Here is a 21152-nt window from a genome sequence, read left to right on the forward strand (position 1 = left end):
GGCTTGATCACTGACTAAGAAGGGATGAAACAGTTAATCTGAGATCCACTAAAATTACCAACCCAACAACATGATGAAGAGTGCACACAACATACAAAATCTTAAAACCTTACTGAAACTCATCTCATTGATATTTAGAACAGTGGATGAATTGTTATAAAAAAAAAAAATTGCTGGCCTCTTGTCAAAATATGAAACACAATCATGTAAAATACGGTGCTATGACAATGGTACATCACAACACTGCACATTGGTGGATCCTCCTGCCGGAGGAGGTGTGCCTGTGTCAGAGGATGGTGCATTTTTCTCAGTCATATTACAGGTATTTCTTTCCATCTGTCATATTCACCATTACAGAACTGTAGGCATAACCACCCTTCATTTATTACTTTGTACCTCCAGCCACACAGTCTCTCATAGATACATAATTCTCTTTCTCAACAATAAGGCAACAGCACATAAGAAGAGACCACAGAGCAGTACATTATTTTCATTGTACACATCTCTTGCTAACATGTCAGCTTACCCATTGTCTTGGATTGCCACATTGTCTGGTACCCAGCACAAAATAATTGCTTCACTTGATGTTTTAGTATGTGATGAACTATTATGTTTTGATTGAGGAAGATTAAAGGCTGTAGACTGTGGGACTGACAGTATCTTATGTGTGAGTCACACCAGGAGGTACTTTTGACAGATGGGTAGGGGCAGTTCCCCTGACTCAGAAAAGAAACTTGGTATAGGGCTTTCCCTGAGGACCCCTGTCACCAATCTAATGCCCTCATGAAAAATGGAGTCTAAGTCCTATAAACAGAATTGTTGTACAGAGTCATATACAATATGGCCATGGTCCAGCTGCAAGCTGTAAAATAGCAACAGGGAGGGGATGTATGTATGTGTCTGCAACTAGGACACTTTATGATGTTTAGAGCCTTTAGAGCTGAGGTGCTTCAGGTGCGGCAAAAATGGGGAACACTTCATAATTTTGCTGGTCATCCTTGTGTAAAGCCGTGTTAATCATCTCTGTACCATTCCAATCAAGTATATGTAGTTCAAAAGCAAATACTTGACTTATGCATATCAAGATAATCTGTCACCTGGTTAAAAATACAGGCTCTTTTTTAGTTTGGAAATGGTTCAAGTGCCCTTCTGAAAAAACAGTACATGAACAGAGTTCCCACAGATTGTATTGGCTTTTTCATATATGTTAATATAAAATTCTGACCATTACTTAATGAGGTACTAAATTCAAATGAGGATGAATATGAAACAAAATCATTGATACAATTTGCTACAAATTCTATGCTCTGGATGTTGATAAAACTAAGCTTCAGACTACTACATCACTGAACATCTTGGAACAGACTTACAAAAATATTTGGAACAACATCCTACTCAAAATTCCTTAGTAAGCTGAAAGAAACTTTTTACAGTGAAGAGAAAATGTTTTATTGGTACTTAGGCTGACAACAAATTATGTTCATATTTGTAACCATTTTGACTGTTAATCAACTTACTGTTTATTAAAACTAATAAATATGGTCCTCAGGAACCACTACAATGGCTTTCCCTGGATGTCATTGTTTTGAAGTGTGTGTGTTATTCAGTCACTGGTCTGCTAATGTGTGTGTGTGTGTGTGTGTGTTCTGGGCACTCAAATGAATGGTGATGTTACCAATGCCCTTACAAATACTATGAGGAATAAATGTGGTTAAAAACATCACAAAACAAGGAAGATTAAGTCTTACACAAATAAATGTTCTAAACACGGCAATTAAAACACAAGTAATATAAGAGGAAACCTAAAAGAACTACGCAAGGAAATGCGGCTGGCTGATCACTAACATGAATGTGCCAGTCACTATGACAACACGTTAAAACTTCCTTCCTAAAATTTTTGGGAACAAATCGGAAATTTCATGAAACCTGGAAAGTGATACCACATTCATTTGAGTGTTAGTTAAAAGAGAGGGCACATCTTTTGAGAAATATGCTCCCTCCCTCTTCTCTGAATATAAAACACTGTGTATAAAGTGTAGGCCACTGTGATCTGTATGTCACAAGCATTACACATTCAAGTTTCCTTTTGCCGGAGCAAGAAGCCCTGTGTCAAAGGGCTGTGTTCTATGTGAAGATGAGACGACTGAGAAGGACATCATCCCACCGGCATGGCTGGAATAAGGTACACCATGGCTGAGTCGTTGACTTTAGCAGATACAGCTTACTAAAAAATATCTGCTACTTATAGCCACTCTTCTTATCATCAACACATGACACTGCACCACAACAATGAGGTGATAGCATGTACGGGGATGGCTCACTGAACTATCGGAGTATCACGACTTGAGTCCTTGGCTGCGTCGGCCACCATTTTGGTCCCTTAATACCTATGAAATGCTTAACTCCATTTCTAATGTTCCTTTACCAAGGAAAACCCAGGACAATTGCCCCAATTTAATCCTTGTACCACTGAAATGATGAATGAAATAAGTATTAGTGTCAGTGGTGTTGAGAAACAACAGCAATGGTTAAAACTGAAAAGGACTCCAGGGCCTGTTGGATCCCTATCAGATTCTATACTAAAATCTATTGTAGATCTCGCTCACAAAAAACTGTGCCCGGTTCTTGAAAAAAGGCACAGGTCACACTACACGAAGGGTAGTAGAAGTGAGCCACAAAACTTCCATCCAACATCCTTGACACTGATTTGTTGTAGAATCTTATATCATATTCTGATCTCAGGCATAATGAGGTAACTTGAACAGAATGACTTTCTCAATGCCAACTAGCTTGGATTCTGAAAACATCAATCATGTGAAACCCAACTGGCACTTTTCTCACATGACATACTGAAAGCTTTTGATCAAGGCAACCAAGCAGATGCAGTATTTCTTGATTTCCGAAAAGCATTTGACTCATCATCACACCTACACTAATTGCCGAAAGTATGATCATATGGGGTATCAAGTGAAATTTGTGACTGGACTGCATATTTTTTGGTAGGAAGGACACAGCATGTTATCTTGGATGGAGAGTCATCATCAGATGTAGAAGTAACTTGGGTGTGCCCCAGGGAAATGTGTTGGGACCTTTGCTGTTCATGTCGTATATTAATGACATTGCGGACAATATTAATAGTAAAATCAGGCATTTTTACCTCATTATAGATAACTGCAGCATCTATAATGAAGTACTACCTGTAAAAAGCTGCATAAATGTTGTCAGATCTTGATGAGACTTCAATGTGCTGCAGAGATTGGCAAGTTGCTCTAAATGTTCAGAAATGTAAAATTGTTCACTTCACAAAATGATAAAATGTAGTATCCTATGACTATAATATCAACAAGTCACTGCTGGAATCAGCCTACTCATACAAATACCTAGGTATAACAATTTGTAGGGATCTGGAATGGAATGATCACATAGGTTCAGTCATGGGTAAAGCAGGTGGTAGACTTCGGTTTATTGGTAGAATACTGGGGAAGTACAGTCAATCGTGTGACCAGTTCTAGAATATTGCTGAAGTGTGTGGGACCAGAACCAAATAGGACTAACAGGAGATATTAAACGTATACAGAGAAGGGCAGCATAAATGGTAACAGGTTTGTTTAATCTGTGGGAGAGTGTCACAGAGGTACTGAAGGAGCTGAACTGGAAGATTCTTGGAGATAGATATGAACTATCACAAGAAAGTCCATTAACAAAGTTTCAAGATCCAGTTTTAAATGATTACTTCAGGAATTTATTACAGCTCCCTACATATCACTCACATAGGGATCATGAGGACGAGATTAGAACAATTACTGCATGCACAGAGGCATTCAAACAATCATTCTTCCCACACTCCGTACATGAATGGAATAGGAAGAAACCATAATAACTTGTACAATGGGATGTAGCCTCTGCCATGCCCCTCACAGTGGTTTGCACAGAGTAGATGTAGATATGCCCTGGCACTCACCATGAAGACATCACTTTCCGCAGCCTTTGCAAATGGAGAATGTCATTCTGGATATCCTGGACTACTTTACCTGCTGAGTACAAATGCTGTAGAGAGTGAAGTGCACTCAGGGAGTTGGAACAGCTGAGGAATTTAGCAGTCACACACAACTTGTTTCATCTGCTCCAGTTTCTGCAAGACCACAATAATCCTGCATCCAAGCTAGTGAAGTCTTGAAGCAATCATATCTCAAGGAAACAATCAGAGAAAACAACAGAGCAATAAATGGAGTCCCCCTTTTAGATCCATCCTTGATTGCAGCATCAAAATCACCTCCCTCCATGAATTGGGCAATTGTCCTGTTAACACTCGTGGCCAGCCTCATCTCCTTTTGGTGTGTAATGTCAATGTTCTTCAGGTAAGAAGATCTTTAAGATCCATACTGCACACCCATAGTCTAGCCACAAGCCTAAAAAAAGCCCTTGAACACTGACGCAGTTGTGCCCTGTCCATTTTCGTAGATCTGTGACAGAGGCACTTCAAGATATTTAGTGACTTCTGGGTCCTTGGCTTTGTGTCCTTTAGCACTAGAAGGACTGAGGGGCCAAATTGGCCCCTTTTCGATCTTTTCACTTGTTTTCTGAGCAAATCGTAAGTTTGACTGACTTGATATTTTGTGACTTTTCATTAGTCATATGAAATACTAACCACCGCATTTTGGAGTGTCCTATTTTTTTTAGGTTGTGAAATATGAAGCTTACCACCTAGAAGGATGGCGGGGCCAATTTGGCCCTCCAACATTTATTTGTATTTAGAGGCTACTTCTTTGCAATACTGCGTATGAAATCACATGAACTGTTGCCCCTTTGTTGTTCAAATGTGTGACAACAATGTCATTCAATCCAGCGCTGATTGTTGGTTAGCTGACGTAAGGATTTCAGTTATTGTCTGTTGTGACGGTATCTGATAGTCGTCCCTGCAGTCATGACCTATGAATACAAGAAGTGGCTAACAGACCCTGAAATACTAGCAGAACTGAGAAAAATAGAAGATAAAAGTTCAGGTGAGGAATTTGAGTTTTCTGACAGCGATCAGGACAATGAAGAAAGTCTAGTAGTTCCAGTGTGTGCAGATGAAGAACGTGATTCATGCAATGAATGTGATGATGTAAACACAGCCAAGGACAGTTTTCTGCTAAATTTAGGGGAAAATGAAGCTTCTACATCCAGCATGCCTTCTGATGTTCCAAATTCTAGCTCTATAAGATCAACAACCCGGACAACATTTGCTTCCCCTGGAAGTCAGTCAAAAACTGATACTGGGCAACCTACTAAACAAAAAGAAACAGCAAAAGATGGGACTGTGTGGAAAATTGTACCAGTGAGTTCTAATGCAGGTCAGTAATATTTCTGTTCTTTGTATAGAGTTTTAGTTTTTAAAATTACAAGAACATATATACTCATATAATATCAGTACATTACACGTTCTAAAAGTACTGTTCTTTTTTCATATGTTTTTAGGTCGTCTACAAAAGTCATAACATTTTGTGGGAGAGATCAGGACCAACATCATATGCTAAAAGGAAAACTCAAAGTGGGAAACTTCTTAGTGCTTGGCGGTTAATTTTCAGTGCTTCCATGATGCGCCACATCAAGCACTGTACTGAAGCTGAGGCTTGTCGTCGAACACAAGACGATTCCTGGACAGTAGACACTAAAGAGCTTGATGCTTTTGTCACCATAATGTATGCAAGAGGAGTGTATGGGGCAAAGAATTTTCGTCTCAAAAGCCTATGGTCAACATTATGGGGTCCTCCGTTTTTCAAACTATGGGACAAAACAGAGTTATCGAAATAATGAAGTATATGAGGTTTGACACCAAGTCCACTAGATCTGAATGCCTCAAGGCTGACAAATTTGCTCTTGTCTCAGATACTTGGAATGCTTTCATAGAAAACAGTGTGTCATGCTATAAACCAGAACCTTATCTTACAGTTGATGAACAACTTTTGCCATCTAAAACAAGATGCCCATTCACACAATATATTGCAAGCAAGCCAGATAAGTTTGGCATAAAATTCTGGTTACTTATAGGTGTTTCTAGTAAATACATAGTGAATGGATTCCCATACACTGGTGCTGATCCCCTTCAACCAGCTAACCAAGGCATAAGTGAAAATGTTGTTCTTAGGCTTATGGGATCACACTTAGGCAAAAGTTTGAATGTCACTACTGACAGTTACTTTACTTCGCTAAGCCTTGCGAACCATCTGAGGGCAGCATCCACAACTTTAGTAGGTACTTTGAACCGTAATCGAAGGGAGGTGCCTCCTGCTGCAAAGACCAAAAAACAACCACTCCACTCGACTACTGTGTATAAAATGATGATGGAACAACACTAACAGTTTATCAAGGAAAAACAAATAAGAATGTTTTGTTACTGAGTTCACTTCACTCTCATGTATCCCTGTCCGATAGTCAGAAGAAGACTCCTGAAACAGTGCAATTCTACAATGAAACAAAATTTGGGGTCGATGTTGTTGATCAAATGATAAGGATGTACTCCACAAAAGCTGGTACAAGACGTTGGTCAATGCATGTATTTTACAACATTCTTGATTTGGCTGCCATAAATTCCTGGGTGTTGTACAAGGACGTATATTTTTGATTTGTGTGAAGAGTTTCGAGAGCGGAATGTATCATCAAGAAATAAGGAGCCAGACCAGAATCATGCAGACACTAAAGGCGGACCACAGAGGGCAACTAAGAGAGAGAAGTGTAAAATTCGTACCTCATGTAAAGGAAACCATACTGCTACTGTTTGTTCGGGTTGTGAGAAAGCAGTATGTGGCAAATGTGAGAAGAGAAGACGAGCGTGGTGCGACAAGTGCAGCAGTAAACAGCAGTGAACTACGGTGGAGAGGTGGAGAAAGAGATAGATAGATAGATAGATAGATAGATAGATAGATAGAGAGAGAGAGAGAGAGAGTAGTGCATTTATTTTATTAATAAAAATCAACTAAAGCTATATATGAGTGTTACATTCCATTGCCTATCACAATTTGATCAAATAATCAAAAATAAACATGTGGCCAATTTGGCCCTGTCGGTCCTTGTAGGTAGTAGCCTGCTTGCGGTCCTCCTAATGTTAGGTGTGGTAACCACAACAATTTCAAATAAAAAATGAGGCCCAGAACCCTCGCTGAGTCTTTAAAATGTGGAATGGTGTCCTTCATATGCAAGCTGGATAAAAATGAAAACCTGTCTTTGCAGTCTACTCTTCCCACCTCTTGACAGTAAATCGTAAACGACAAGAAGTGCAAAATCATCCACAAAAAGGAGCATTGCACAGTTACACTGTTAATGGCTACAGCAAAGAGGATAAGACTTAAAACACTTCCCCGGGAAACACTATTCTCCTGCTTGAACCTATTTCATATTGTGCCATTAATTCAGCACCGAAAGAAAGCATTCTGATAAGAAAGACTGAATGAATATGGGGAGATGGCCACAAAAGCTCCATTGGCAGAGCTGTCCAAGAATATTGTGCCTCCAAGTAATGTCTAACACCTTACTGGTGTTGAAAAACATCCCTGTACAATACTGTTTGCATAGAGAAGCTCGTTTCTAGCGTGGTCAGATTATAGACAGTGGACTGATACTTCCTGAATCCACTCTGTAAGCAGCTGAGAACCTGCCTGGTCTCTAAGATCCATGCCAGATGACTGTCGACCATTCACTCCAAGGTATTTTTTACACAGTTCCTTAAGATGACACTCTGGTAACTACTGGGACAGATTTAGTCCTTTGCTGCTTTGAGGAGAAGCATCAAAATTATCTCCCTCCATGAATTGGGAAATTGTCCTGTCTTCCAGGTGAAATTGGAACATTCTAAAAGCATTTCCTTTGATGGCTGCTTACAAGTTTTGCAGCATATTGGTATCAGATTTCGTCATGACCAGGTGCTGCACCAAGAGCTTCAGACAGCAGCAAATCCAGCTCCCACAAGGAGAAAGGGTAGTTATATGACTCAGGATTGTTGGATCTGAAGCTTAGTTCATCCCTCTCTGTAATGGCAGAACGCTGGGTCCTGGCTGGCCATAGGAGGAATCATCACAAAATGCACTGCCATCATCTGAGCGATGTCTCCGTTGATTGGAGACATCCCTGCTTCAGCACCACTGATATGTAAATGACTCCATTTACCAGAAATTCTCCTGATGGTCCATAATTTTGTAAAACTAGTGGAATGATTGATAGAGGCCTGGAATGTGTGCCATGATCTCTTCTTGCTCTCTTTGATTATGAGTCAAATGTTGGCTCTCACTATTTGAAAGGCTGTGAAGTTTTCTGATGTCGGGCAGCATTTAAACCACCACATGCCTGGCCCGAATTGCTCAGTGGCAACCATTATTCCCCCGAGGTACAGGGTGCCTTCTAAGATGATCTGAGGTCTCATGGACAGATGAGTCAGACACATAGCAGACCACACTTGTGATGTAGTCCACCCACACACAAGGGTGTTTGAACACAGCCAGCTATTGGAACAATGTCCAGTTAAGCTTTGCTGATCATCCATCTTGGCAGTCAGTGGAGTGCAGTCAATAGTGAGTGTGCACAACAAGCAGTTAATTTTTGTGCAGTGAAGTATTGCACAATGTTGAATAGAAGTGTCAGCTCAGTGCATTTATAGTAGGAACTGATATCAATCATGTAACGGCTCTGATGCAAGATTTTTCGAGGCAAAGTAATGTTGAAATTGCTTTGACTACAACGCTAGACAGATTTTGATTCAACAAATACAATATGGCTAACAGTGATAACATATTTAAATATGAGATGTGAAGCTACTGTAAAATATTAACTGCTAACTGCCTACATATCTGCGCTTTAGTGAAAAGGCAAGAACATTTTTACGCTACTATTAGAGCTGTAGGACGGGGGTCAGTTATGTAAGGGAAAGTTTTTATTATTTAGTTTTGGACAATACAAGTGTGTGATATATAATAACAGGTGGTAGTACTACTTGAAAGTTTATCATTTCCTTTCTCCCAGGTTATCTTCCAATGTAATTTTGTTAACTGAAAAATATTTTTTGGAGTAAAAATGTTCATGAAGTAATGCTAATGTTTTTTAGTAGTGGTATAAATGAAATGCTTTCAGCAGAAAGAAAAAGTGGTTAATTTCTAAACGCAAATTGCTATTATTTGGGTTCTGAGCAGTAACTGCTGCAGTTGATTGTTAATTTGAGTGTGCTTCATTTTTTCACTAAATTCAAGGCGAATTCTGTTGTTGATTTGGAGAGCAAATACAAAAACAATTTTCAGTTTTGTCCATTTAGAACTGGTGAACATTTTCTTTAGTTTATAATCCTTTTTCTCAAATGGAAAAGGCACAAGGTAATGTTGCATTGATTTTTGACTCAGAATTGAATACGAGCACTGAAGTTTAATGGATGTTTCAAAGTCATTTGAGTAATGGCTAAGATAAGGAGTGCAGGATGACCCAACCGAGCATTTGTTAAACACTTTGGAATGACATGACTGCCTTAACAACAACAACAATAATAATAATAATAATGATAATAATCCATACAATTTTTAGAGCACAGTTAAACATTTTTTAAATCCAAAGTCCTTAAAAATTTGAATATAAAGCAATCGCTTCAAAGTCTAGCTGTTACAATGCTAAACTGCTCATATGTAGAGCTAATCCACATGTAGTATTACATTAAGTATATTTAAATGACAAGTGTAAAGGTGTGGCATGACACATGGAAATTAAAGCCTTATTCACAGAAATTACAAAAGCTCCCATGTTAGAAACTGACAATAAACAATCACTTTTCACGGTTAAAGACGACACAGGAGCCAGTTGTATTGGCCTAGTTGTAGTTTACTTACACTGCAGTACACACATTTGTGGACATGCCTGCAAAGCCTAATTTTATATGTAAGAAGCTGTAATACCTCAATAGTACAACAGTTCACAATAAGATTTGGGTCATTCCATGAAAAGTTTGTTTAGTAACAAATCAACACAGCTCACACCATCAAACCTTTGCTGTATACAGTGGCATATTCAGGTCTATCAGTTTTTTTTATTTTCACATTAATACTTAAAATATCAAATGTATAAATTATATCTGAAACCACAGAATGACCCATTTATAATGTCTTACACTCGGAACATAGTTTTAATTAGCATATTTTACTATCTACCCTACATCTAATTGCCTGCCAGGTACCTGATAAAGTACCTGTAATGAAAGCTTACCTAAGCTGGACTTCTGATTTTGCTGAGCCTTTATTAGTTAGCTCCTGCGATAGTTGCTCCAGTAGATTTGCACTTGGAACATCAGGCCATGTTGTGTTAGAAACATCTTGAACTGAGCTCTCTCTGTCATCACCCCAATAGGAACCTTCTTCGCTCCGTATGCTTGCCTCTTCTGCAACAATGGAACACCAAATTAACAGGTTTCTCTACGTAACACACAGTGAAGCTATTTTTCTCACAAGAAGCATCTTTATCCAGTGGTCTTGTTAATCCTTGAGCGGACACTTTTTTAACATGAAAGGGCGCTTGACGTACTTCATACACATGTAAGGAATACCTGTCTTTACCTAAGGAATACTTGTCTTTATGTTACCAAGGTAAACATATTTGAGCAAAATCACAGTTTAATTAAAGAGTGATAACATAAACTGAAATTATATGAGCTAAAAACTAAACTCCGTGTGAACAGGCCATTAAGACCCAATAGTGCTGACTGGCCGCCGTGTCATTCTCAGCCCACAGGCATCACTGGATGCGGATATGGAGGGGCATGTGGTCAGCACACCACTCTCCCAGCACACGTCAGTTTATGAGACTGATTATATGAGTTATATCACTGTTTGGTTAAACAATAATAAAATTAAAAAAAGTTCATTATCTCACTCTGATGCTGAGTGCAGTTGCACCAGAGCACAGCTGACCACTTATTCAACTGCTAATTATCTCTCACATAATTACTTCATAGTGGGATTGTGCCCCTATCTTGGAATCTGGGTCATTTTGTTGCACAATTCACAAATTCTTTCTCACCTAGCTCGTCATTTGTTTTATATTACTGCAGCACACTTGGATGTATGACAGCACAGTTTATCACCGAGTTAACTGAAGCAATAATCAAGGAACAGGTACGGGTTGCAATTGCAAAGCAACAATGGAACTGTACAAGAGTTTGTGTTTGGCACACTTTATACATAGGCAAGCCGGCTCGAGTGCAAACAGAAAACTGACATGCTAAAAATAACACATGATAACATTAAGAAAGCACACGTTACTTTCTCAAATACATACAAATGAAGCTAGACATATTTGGAAAAATAGAAGTAAATTAATGTTTAATTATAGTAAGGAAGGGCAAATAACAATTCATGGGGCCGGTACAAATACAATACTAACAAGACGTTCATCCCAGTATTATCTGAGATTGGCATCTGGCCCTAACTATATTTATCTGCTTAAATAATCTACAAATCCTACAGTTTACTACAACACTTTCCATTTGAATTCATTCACAAGGAAAATCATTTCACCATTGTGTCATGTGTAGGCACATCCCTGTGGTTGTTAGAGTGAGACAAATGTTTTAGGTTAAATCTAAAATTCAGACAGAGCATTAAAGGAAATTAAAATTGACAGAGACTCCCACTTCATCGTGCAAGAGCAGAGGGAAATGGGAAATTAGCTTCTTTCATTAGAATAATAGGAGAGGAAGGAAAAAAGTAAATGAGTTATTAGTTAGTTTGAAATCTCTGCAGTTGGAAAGAAATTGGTGTCATCTGTCTGTCTGAAAACCATATAACGAATGGGACAGAAAATATTACAGAACATACATACAAAATCCATATCAGCTGCAAATTCATGTAGATAGAATATGAATAAAGAAGGAGTTACCATTCCATAAAAAATGACCATAAATTCAAATACAGAAATAAGTAAATTTTGTACACACTGAGATAAAGAAGTCTGTGCTTGTAAGTTAGTATTCGACAGTATAACATTTACAATGCACGAAAAGACAGATTGCTACTTACCGTAAAGACGACACGTCAAAATGCAGATAGATTGCTACTTACCGTATAGAAGAAACGACAAGTTGCAGACCGGCTTTCGGCCACAGCCTTCATCAGTACACACACACACACACACACACACACACACACACACACACGACTGCCAGCTCCAGCATCTCGGGCCGGAATGCAACATCACATGGGATGAAAGCAAAGATCTCGAGGGAGAGGGGAAGGGGAAGGGATAGTAGTATATGGGTGGGAAAAGAGAAGAATGCTGCCTGGTGGAGTGTGCAGGGTCTAGATTGCCAACAGGTACAGTGTCAGGAGATTGTGGGGCAAGGAGGTGCGGCAAAAAGGAACAAAAAAGGAGAGGAGCAGGGAAAGACGGGTGGATGCAGTGGCAGAAGGCTGCAAATAAACAGATTGGGAGACAAGAATGGGGAGGAGTGATAGCACAGAGGGAGGGGAAACTGTTGGGTGAAGGATGCAGGGACAATATGTTACCATTGGTTGAGGCTGGGACAATTACGGCAGCAGCAGAGAAGGTGTTTGTAAGGATAATTCCTATCTGCACAGTTCAGAAAAGCTGGTGATGGAGGGAAGCATCCAGATGGCTTGAGTAGTGAAACAGCCACTGAAATCAAGTGTGTTACGTTGTGGCACAGGGTGATCTACTTTGCTCTTTGCCACAGTTTGGCAGTGGCCGTTCATCCTGGTGGACAGTTGTTGATAATCATACCAATGTAAAAAGCTGTGCAATGATTCCAGCAGAGCTGGTAAATGACATGGCTGCCACCACAGGTGGCCTGGTCTCTGATGAGGCAGAATAAATCTGTGACAGGACTGGAATAGAAAGTGCTGGGTGGGTGAACAGGGCAGGTTTTAAGCCTGTGCCTTCCACAGGGATATGATACTTGTGCAAGGGGTTGAGACTGGGAGTGGCATAGGGATGGTCTAAGACGATGTGGGGGTTGGGTGGGTGATGGAACATCACTTTAGGACGGGTGGGAAGTATCTCGTGAAGGATATCCCTCATTTCAGGGATGATGATAGGTAATTAAAGCCCTGGCGAAGAATGTGATTCAGTTGTTCCAGTCCAGGGTGGTACTGGGTGATGAAGGGGACTATCCTTTGCGGGTGGTCTTTGGGGTTTCCATTGTTTGACAGTATAACATTTGTTGTTTTTACAATGTACAGGTTCCCAGAGATTAACTGATAAATTTTCATGAAAAGTTTTGATAACTTATTGTGCCTCCTGTCAGAAGGAAAGAAGGGATTTACCATTTGTGGTGGTTTTAAAGTAAATTTCTTAAAGAATATAATAGGAAAAGTGATCTACAGATATTATTAGCCACATCTGATTTACTGTCAGTTATACATTTCCTTACTCGAGTAGCTCACTGTAGTAGTACAATCTATTCAAACAACAAACAAAAGTTAAGCAAACACATGTCTACCAGTAACATTGTAAAACTTTGCTATTTGCACAGTCCAGAAACACTCAATGAAAATGGGGTGGGAGACAAGAATGCAGAGGAGATGATAGGACAGAAGGGGTGGAAACTGCTGGGAGGAGGATGTGGGGACAGTATGTTACCTTTGGTTGCACCCCTCTGCCAATGCATCTGCCCATCTTTCCCAGCTTCTTTCCTTTTTTTGTTCCTTTTCCCCCCACCTCCCTGCCCCACAATGAGGTTGAGCAATGATGAAACCATGGAAGGTTTTAAGAAAAGCTGTAAAATAATGACTGGGATGAAGTTTAGAATGAGTCTAATGCCAGCTTTAAATTTGACATATTTCTTAATACATTTGTAACCAAATTTGCCAAGTACATTATTAAATGCAGCACTATAAAGTCTACACATACATCTTGGATCACTGCATATGTTAAAGTATCTTCAGAACACAATACAAAATAGAACAAGTAAGGATCCTGAAGCATTTTCTTAATATACACAATACTGTAACATTCTAGGAAAATTTGTAAAAAAAAAATATAAATAAATAAATTAAATAAAATAAAAAAAATAAAAAATAGTTAAATAAATTAAAAAATCCAGTAATTAGTGGATCAGAGAAATCAAATCACAGTACTATGGAATCTTGTTAAAAGACAGACTGAAAAAGAAGCCTCAGAAGATCAAATGATTTTTGTAAAGAGAACAGGAGCATTATAGAAGACCGTCTGGGTAGCAGATATTTTTAATAATTTATTTTTAAAAGCAGGTAAGAAAATTGGTCAAGAATTTCAGAAGTGAAAGGGAAACAACACACAGAAGAAGCAATACAGAGGAGATTTTATGAAATGAAAATTTGTCACACATCACCATCTGAAAGAAGGAAGATGATTATGATCCTCAACAGGGAAACAGCAAATGGAGTTGATGTAATCTCCAAAAGACACTAAATTTTCCAACAGGAGTTATTGCTGAAATGAGTAGTAATGAAATCCTTACCCACAGTTTGGATTTCAAAAGGGCTGCTCTAGTGAGAAGACTGGTCATACATTCCCCGAATACATAACATTTTTTTTAATGATAAATTATCACCAGTTGGGATCTTCTGTGCTTTACTGAAGGCATTTTACTGTCTATCATGATATTCTATTTTAGAAATCAAGTTTTTATGGAATATATTATTCAGTGTCTGCCTGATTTAGTTTCTATTTAAGAAACAAAATGCAGAACATTACATTAGGCTCTTTGAACAATACAAACAAGGTTGCCATATCTCTGTCATGAGGGCACATCGCAATGGGCATGCCATTTTCAATAATGGCCCCTTTACTCTTCTTGCTCTATCTCAGGGATGGTCAAGAACTCAGTTCATGTGCAGTGCTCATGCATGCATGCATGCATGCATGCCAGCCTTTCTCATGTGGCTGTGCACTTCTCCCTGTGTCACGCCGTGTTGTCAGAGGGAGAAGGTGGGGAAGCTGCAAAAATGTTGCATGCAGCTATGTTTTCTATTTTTTAACAACTCAGCAGACAAACAAAAACTTTTAGTATTATTTAATTATTTTTGGCATGCTGAAGACAAAATACATTTTATATCTGGCACATACTGTTGACATACGGGCAGAGACAGACAGTTTTGCAGATTTTCGTCACTCAGGTTGCCAGGTAATCACAGCCTATTTAGTATCACAACTGAAAAAAGCCTATGCTGATGAAATATTGATACCAGTATTAGGTTTGCAACATCATCACACAGGTGTGGAAACACTTCCTGAGAGAAACAACATAGAACTTCTGGGCAGTTTCAACATAAAAGTGTTCGTCTTTTAAATGGGAATTACACTGCTGACTGACCAGTTACATCTGCAAATCCACAGGCATCCTCTAAAATTGAAATGGTAAATGATCTTGAAACAGGTCAAAAACAGATGTAAGATTGCCAGTGTCCTCAAATGTTATGAAAGCTATTACTGTAATTCTGTCAACAGACAATGGAGTGCTCAAAATTTGCATTTTCTTTAACACCAGAGAGCTTAGGGAAATGGATAGTGTTCCTTGTCAGAAGTTCTCCCTTCCACAATAAGATTTTCTTTTTAAATGCATCCACTTTCACAATCCAGTCATAAATGAGTCGCTTCTCACCATGCAATGTCTTACTGAGGGCAGCCTGCAGTTAACTCTATTTCGAATGTAAGGGCTGTAACCCATTCCAAATGTACCAATTTTAATTGTTGCTTTCCTTTTTCCTTCAGAAATTCAACAATAATGGGGCTTAAATTGAAAACTTTTTTCTGGCACATCCTTGTATTTTGCAGTAATAAATAACACCTCCATGCTCTCTGTTCGTTTTTTATAAGAAACTGCTGCAAGTGATGATGTAATAATTCTGGCAATTTCAGAAAATTTGCTATTCACACACGTTCCATGCCTGCACATTTAAAACAAAGGGTTTCTTGATGTACTGAACAATGCATCCTTGCTGACTGATGGTTGGTAATTACATTTTTTTTAACTGTTTCATCAGCAACTATATTTTTAAATTCTTTCCATATGGAACTGCAAAGCTGTTTCATAGCACATTTGTGGTACCCATCAATCAAGCACCCATAGTCAGTCTGCAAACTCATGAGCGAGCAAGACCCCACTGGGTCCATCTAGCTACTTCCCAAGGTAATTCTACAGTCTAAAGTTGTACCATTCCTGCTGCACAGCACAATTTAAATCCATGGTGACGAAGTCTACAGATACACCTGGGCAACATTTATTTTTGGATAAATGCATTAATACCATCCAGAATAGAGAAGACAACTGCCTTTTTCAAAACAGAACATTATATAGTAAATTATACTAACATAGGAATGGAAGTCAGGATGCACATATATATACTACAAATATAGAACCGAATGCCTGTTCATCTACTACCTCTTCCTGAAACTGTTTGGGACCTATGAACAATATATTTCGTATTTGAATGTGTGTTCAGCAAAATATGCTGTATGGAAGGTAATAAACCTCTATCACTGTGCTTGTATACTCTGTGGCGTTACTCTAACTACGCACTGTAAATGCTTTCTTCTATGTAATGGATGTTACAATATAGCTTGCCTTATTCCTGAATTTTTTTGACCAACAATAAGAAATGATAATCACGTCAGAAAGCTCTAATTTCATCATCAGTGTGCACACTGATGAAAACTTGAGTTAGAAAAACTATACACTGCGGAAGAACTGCTAAAAAACATTTAGTTTTAGCCTGTTTTCCCATAAGGATAACTGGTAACTTTAGGGACATATAAATCACTATATTTTCATAGTCTGGTGTCCTACAGGATACTATTACAGGTGAACTACTCACTTTATAGGGGAACTCCTCACTTGGGAAAAAAGTACTCATTCCACAAAACAGTAATTAGAGTTATATGTGGAGTTCATACTGTGACAAAGCAAGCTGGGATATTTTTATTTCCCCTCTTGTTTTGCCCTCTGCCTCCTTAAATTAATTTTTTCACTTTTAACTAATTATCATTAACATACATGAAGATAATCTGCATTTTCATAAAAGAGAAAGGTTGACCCTCAGTTTTACAGAATATAACACTATATCTAATTTTGCGATTAGTTTTATGTATGTAATTGATTTTCTAATTTATTTCAACTATTCCTAGTTAGTATCTTTTCTTGTAGGGTGAAATCAGTAACTGTTTTGTAACTTAAGAATTTATTGTTGATGTATAAACAAATATAAAGTTTGTACTAATTATAACATTTGGACGAACAATTAATAATATTCTTAAAGGATCTATTTGGCTCTAATTTGAAAACATGTTAGAAAAGCCAGCCCTTAGTTAATTTCAAAGTAATTAACAGTTTTGTCAGAAGTATTGTTTGTGTAATGGTATCTGTTAATTTCATCATTTAAACAAATAATTTGGCCTAACTCTTATAGTAGAAGAAACTGTTAAAAAGATCAAATTTTTTGGTGTATACAGTTAATTGAATGAAGTAAGTTTTAATAGTAATTTCTGTAAATTAAACATGGAACAACGTGTAGATTCAGAACCTATTATTGTGAGCATATATAAGGTCCCGATTTTTGGTCCCGAGACAGTCAGTCCATGGCCAAATTTCAGACGAGGAACCTGTATAGGATAGATCAACAACAATGCATCCGTGAAATAAATGTAACACAATTAGGCTGTGTGTTAAAACAATGACAGTGTCTGCTCCATACATACCTTTCTATTCTTCAAGAACTGTGAACTTTGTTGTTAGGTTTATACTGCTTGTAGATGTTCAATAGTAAACTATTGTAGCAGTATGTGAAGGTTTGTCTGCAACCTATTAATAAGGCTTATCGAAAGTTAAACAATAGTGCACTGACCATATAACTGTGTATTATTTGGGAGTTGTGAACAGTGAAAGTAAAGTACTGTGAAACGCAAATGTGCACCTGTCAGCTACATCATTTAAAATAGTCAGTGTTTTACTTCCAAACCCCATTTTTCAGCCAGTGTAGCAATGCATTACATTGACATCGAGGACAATTTATTTATTTATTTATTTATTGTTCCATGGGACCACATTTAGGAGAAGTCTCCATGGTCATGGAACGAGTCAATACATGAAATTATAACACGATTGTAGAAACAGATAAAATGAAATATAAGAAACATATTCAGGCGACAAGTCGTTAGTTTAAATAAAGAATATCAAGAATGTAACACTGGAATTTGCTTAATTTTTTAGCTCTTCCAGGAGCTCCTCGACAGAATAGAAGGAGTGAGCCATGAGGAAACTCTTCAGTTTAGACTTAAAAGTGTTTGGGCTACTGCTAAGATTTTTGAGTTCTTGTGGTAGCTTATTGAAAATGGATGCAGCAGAATACTGCACTCCTTTCTGCACAAGAATCAAGGAAGTGCATTCCACATGCAGATTTGATTTCTGCCTAGTATTAACTGAGTGAAAGCTGCTAATTCTTGGGAATAAGCTAATATTGCTAACAACAAACGACATTAAAGAAAATACATACTGTGAGGGCAATGTCAAAATTCCCAGACTATTGAATAGGGGTCGACAAGAGGTTTTCGAACTTACACCATACATAGCTCGAACAGCCCGTTTTTGAGCCAAAAATACCCTTTTTGAATCAGAAGAATTACCCCCAAAAATAATACCATATGACATAAGCGTATGAAAATATGCGAAGTATACTACTTTTCGTGTTGAAATGTCACTTATTTCAGATACTGTTCTAATGGTAAATAAAGCGGCATTTAGTTTCTGAACAAGATCCTGAACATGGGTTTTCCACAACAGCTTACTATCTATCCGTACGCCTAGGAACTTGAACTGTTCCGTCTCGCTTATAACATGCCCAATCTGTCTGATTAAAATGTCAGTTCTTGTTGAATTGTGGGTTAGAAACTGTAAAAACTGAGTCTTACTGTGATTTAGCATCAAATTATTTTCCACAAGCCACGAACTTATATCATGAACTACATTATTTGATAATGTTTCAATATTACACACAAGATCCTTCACTACCAAGGTGGTGTCATCAGCAAACAGAAATATTTTTGAATCACCTGTAATACTAGAAGGCATATCATTTACATAAATAAGAAACAGCAGTGGCCCCAGCACCGACCCTTGGGGAACGCCCCATTTAACAGTGCCCCATTGGGACTGAACATCATTACCACTCTCAATATTGCGGAGGATTACCTTCTGCTTTCTGTTCTTAAAGTAGGAGGCGAACCAATTGTAAGCTACTCCCCTTACTCCATAATGTTCCAACTTCGGCAGTAATATTTTGTGGTCAACACAGTCAAAAGCCTTCGTTAAATCAAAGAAAACACCTAACGTTCGCAACCTTTTATTTAATCCGTCCAAAACCTCACAGAGAAAAGAGACTATAGCATTTTCAGTTGTTAAGCCATTTCTAAAACCAAACTGTACATTTGACAGCAAATTATGTGAATTTAAATGCTGCAGTAACCTTGTATATACAACCCTCTCGATAACTTTAGCAAACACCTATGGCATAGAAATAGGTCTATAATTGTCAACATTATCCCTGTCTCCCTTTTTATAAAGTGGCTTCACTACGGAGTACTTTAATCGGTCAGGAAACCGACCACTCCTAAAGGAAAAGTTACAGATATGGCTAAGTACTGAGCTAACATACGTGGAACAATACTTCAGTATTCTGCTAGATACCCCGTCATATCCATGAGAGTTCTTGGTCTTTAGTGATTTAATTATTAACTCAATCTCCCTCTTGTCAGTATCATGGAGGAGCATTTCAGGTAACAGTCTTGGAACACTTTTTTCTAAGAGCGCTATATGATTCCCTGTTGGGACTAGGTTTCTATTTAGTTCACCTGCTATATTCAGAAAGTGATTATTAAGTACTGTACATATATGCGACTTATCAGTAACACGGACATCCCCACTACGCACTGATTCTATATTCTCGACCTGTCTCTGCAGACCAGCCACTTCCTTTACGACTGACCATATGGTTTTAATTTTATCCTGAGACTTAGCTATTCTATCTGCATACCACATACTTTTTGCCTTCCTAATAACTTTTTTAAGCACCTTACAATACTGTTTGTAAGGGGCTGCTGCATTTAGATTTTGACTGTTTCTAACGTTTTGATATAATTGCCACTTTGTTCTACAAGATATTCTTATCCCTTTAGTCAGCCACCCAGGCTGCCTGTTTGTGCTAGTACCCTGTTTTGAACTTTCTAACGGAAAGCAACTTTCAAAGAGCACGAGAAAAGCCTTGAGGAAAGCATTATATTTATCGTCTACTGTATCAGCACTATAAACATCTTGCCACTCTTGTTCCTTGATAAGGTTTACAAAAGTCTGTACAGCAACTGGATCAGCTTTCCTAAAAAGTTGGTAACTACATTTAACATGTGTTGCAGCACAAAAATCTTTTAGACTTAAAATTTGTGCATCATGATCTGAAAGGCCATTCACCTTTTTGCTAACAGAATGCCCTTCTAATAATGACGAATGAACAAAAATATTGTCTATGGTTGTTCTACTGTTCCCTTGCACTCTCGTTGGAAAGAATACGGTTTGCATAAGATTATATGAATTAAGGAGGTCTACCAGCATCCTTTTCCTTGCACAATCATTTATACAATTAATATTGAAGTCACCATATATAACTAACTTTTTGTATTTCCTATAAAGTGAACCAAGAACCTCCTCTAGTTTTAGCAAAAATGTTGTGAAATCGGAGTCTGGGGATCTATAAATAACAACAGTAAGAAGTTTAGCTCCACTAAATTTAACCACACCTGCACAACATTCAAACACCTTTTCAGTGCAGTACTTTGAAACATCAATTGACTCAAATGGGATACCGTTTTTCACATACATGGCTACTCCCCCACACCGCAAAGAGCTCCTAGAAAAGCTGCCAGCCAACCTGTATCCTGGTAAAGGAAGCCTCTGAATTATCTCCTTATTTAAGAAGTGTTCAGATATACCAATAATTTCAGAGTCAACATCTATAAGCAGTTCACTAACTTTATCTCTAATACCTTGTATATTTTGATGAAATATACTAATTCCCTCATTAATCGGATACCCAAGCTTTGTAGAAAGTGGTTTCTTTGTTAGAGAGACTTCCCTTAAGCAGGAATACCTATCAGCTGACTTCAAT

General features: G+C 38.1%; 1 protein-coding gene and 1 non-coding gene across 2 annotated transcripts in view; both read right to left on the minus strand.

Annotated features, from left to right (window-relative positions):
- Positions 1-21152, minus strand: part of LOC124616792 (guanine nucleotide exchange factor subunit Rich) — a 292166-nt gene that overhangs the window by 22641 nt on the left and 248373 nt on the right. The window contains exon 21 of the mRNA XM_047145207.1: positions 10216-10387. Within this exon, the coding sequence (XP_047001163.1) occupies positions 10216-10387 (172 nt within the window). The remainder of the gene's footprint in view (positions 1-10215; positions 10388-21152) is intronic.
- LOC124617277 lies at positions 962-1066 on the minus strand. The gene has a single exon (XR_006980026.1). It is a non-coding gene; the product is annotated as a U6 spliceosomal RNA (small nuclear RNA).

Source organism: Schistocerca americana, chromosome 5 (genome assembly GCF_021461395.2).
Source record: "Schistocerca americana isolate TAMUIC-IGC-003095 chromosome 5, iqSchAmer2.1, whole genome shotgun sequence".
Lineage (NCBI taxonomy): Eukaryota > Metazoa > Arthropoda > Insecta > Orthoptera > Acrididae > Schistocerca > Schistocerca americana.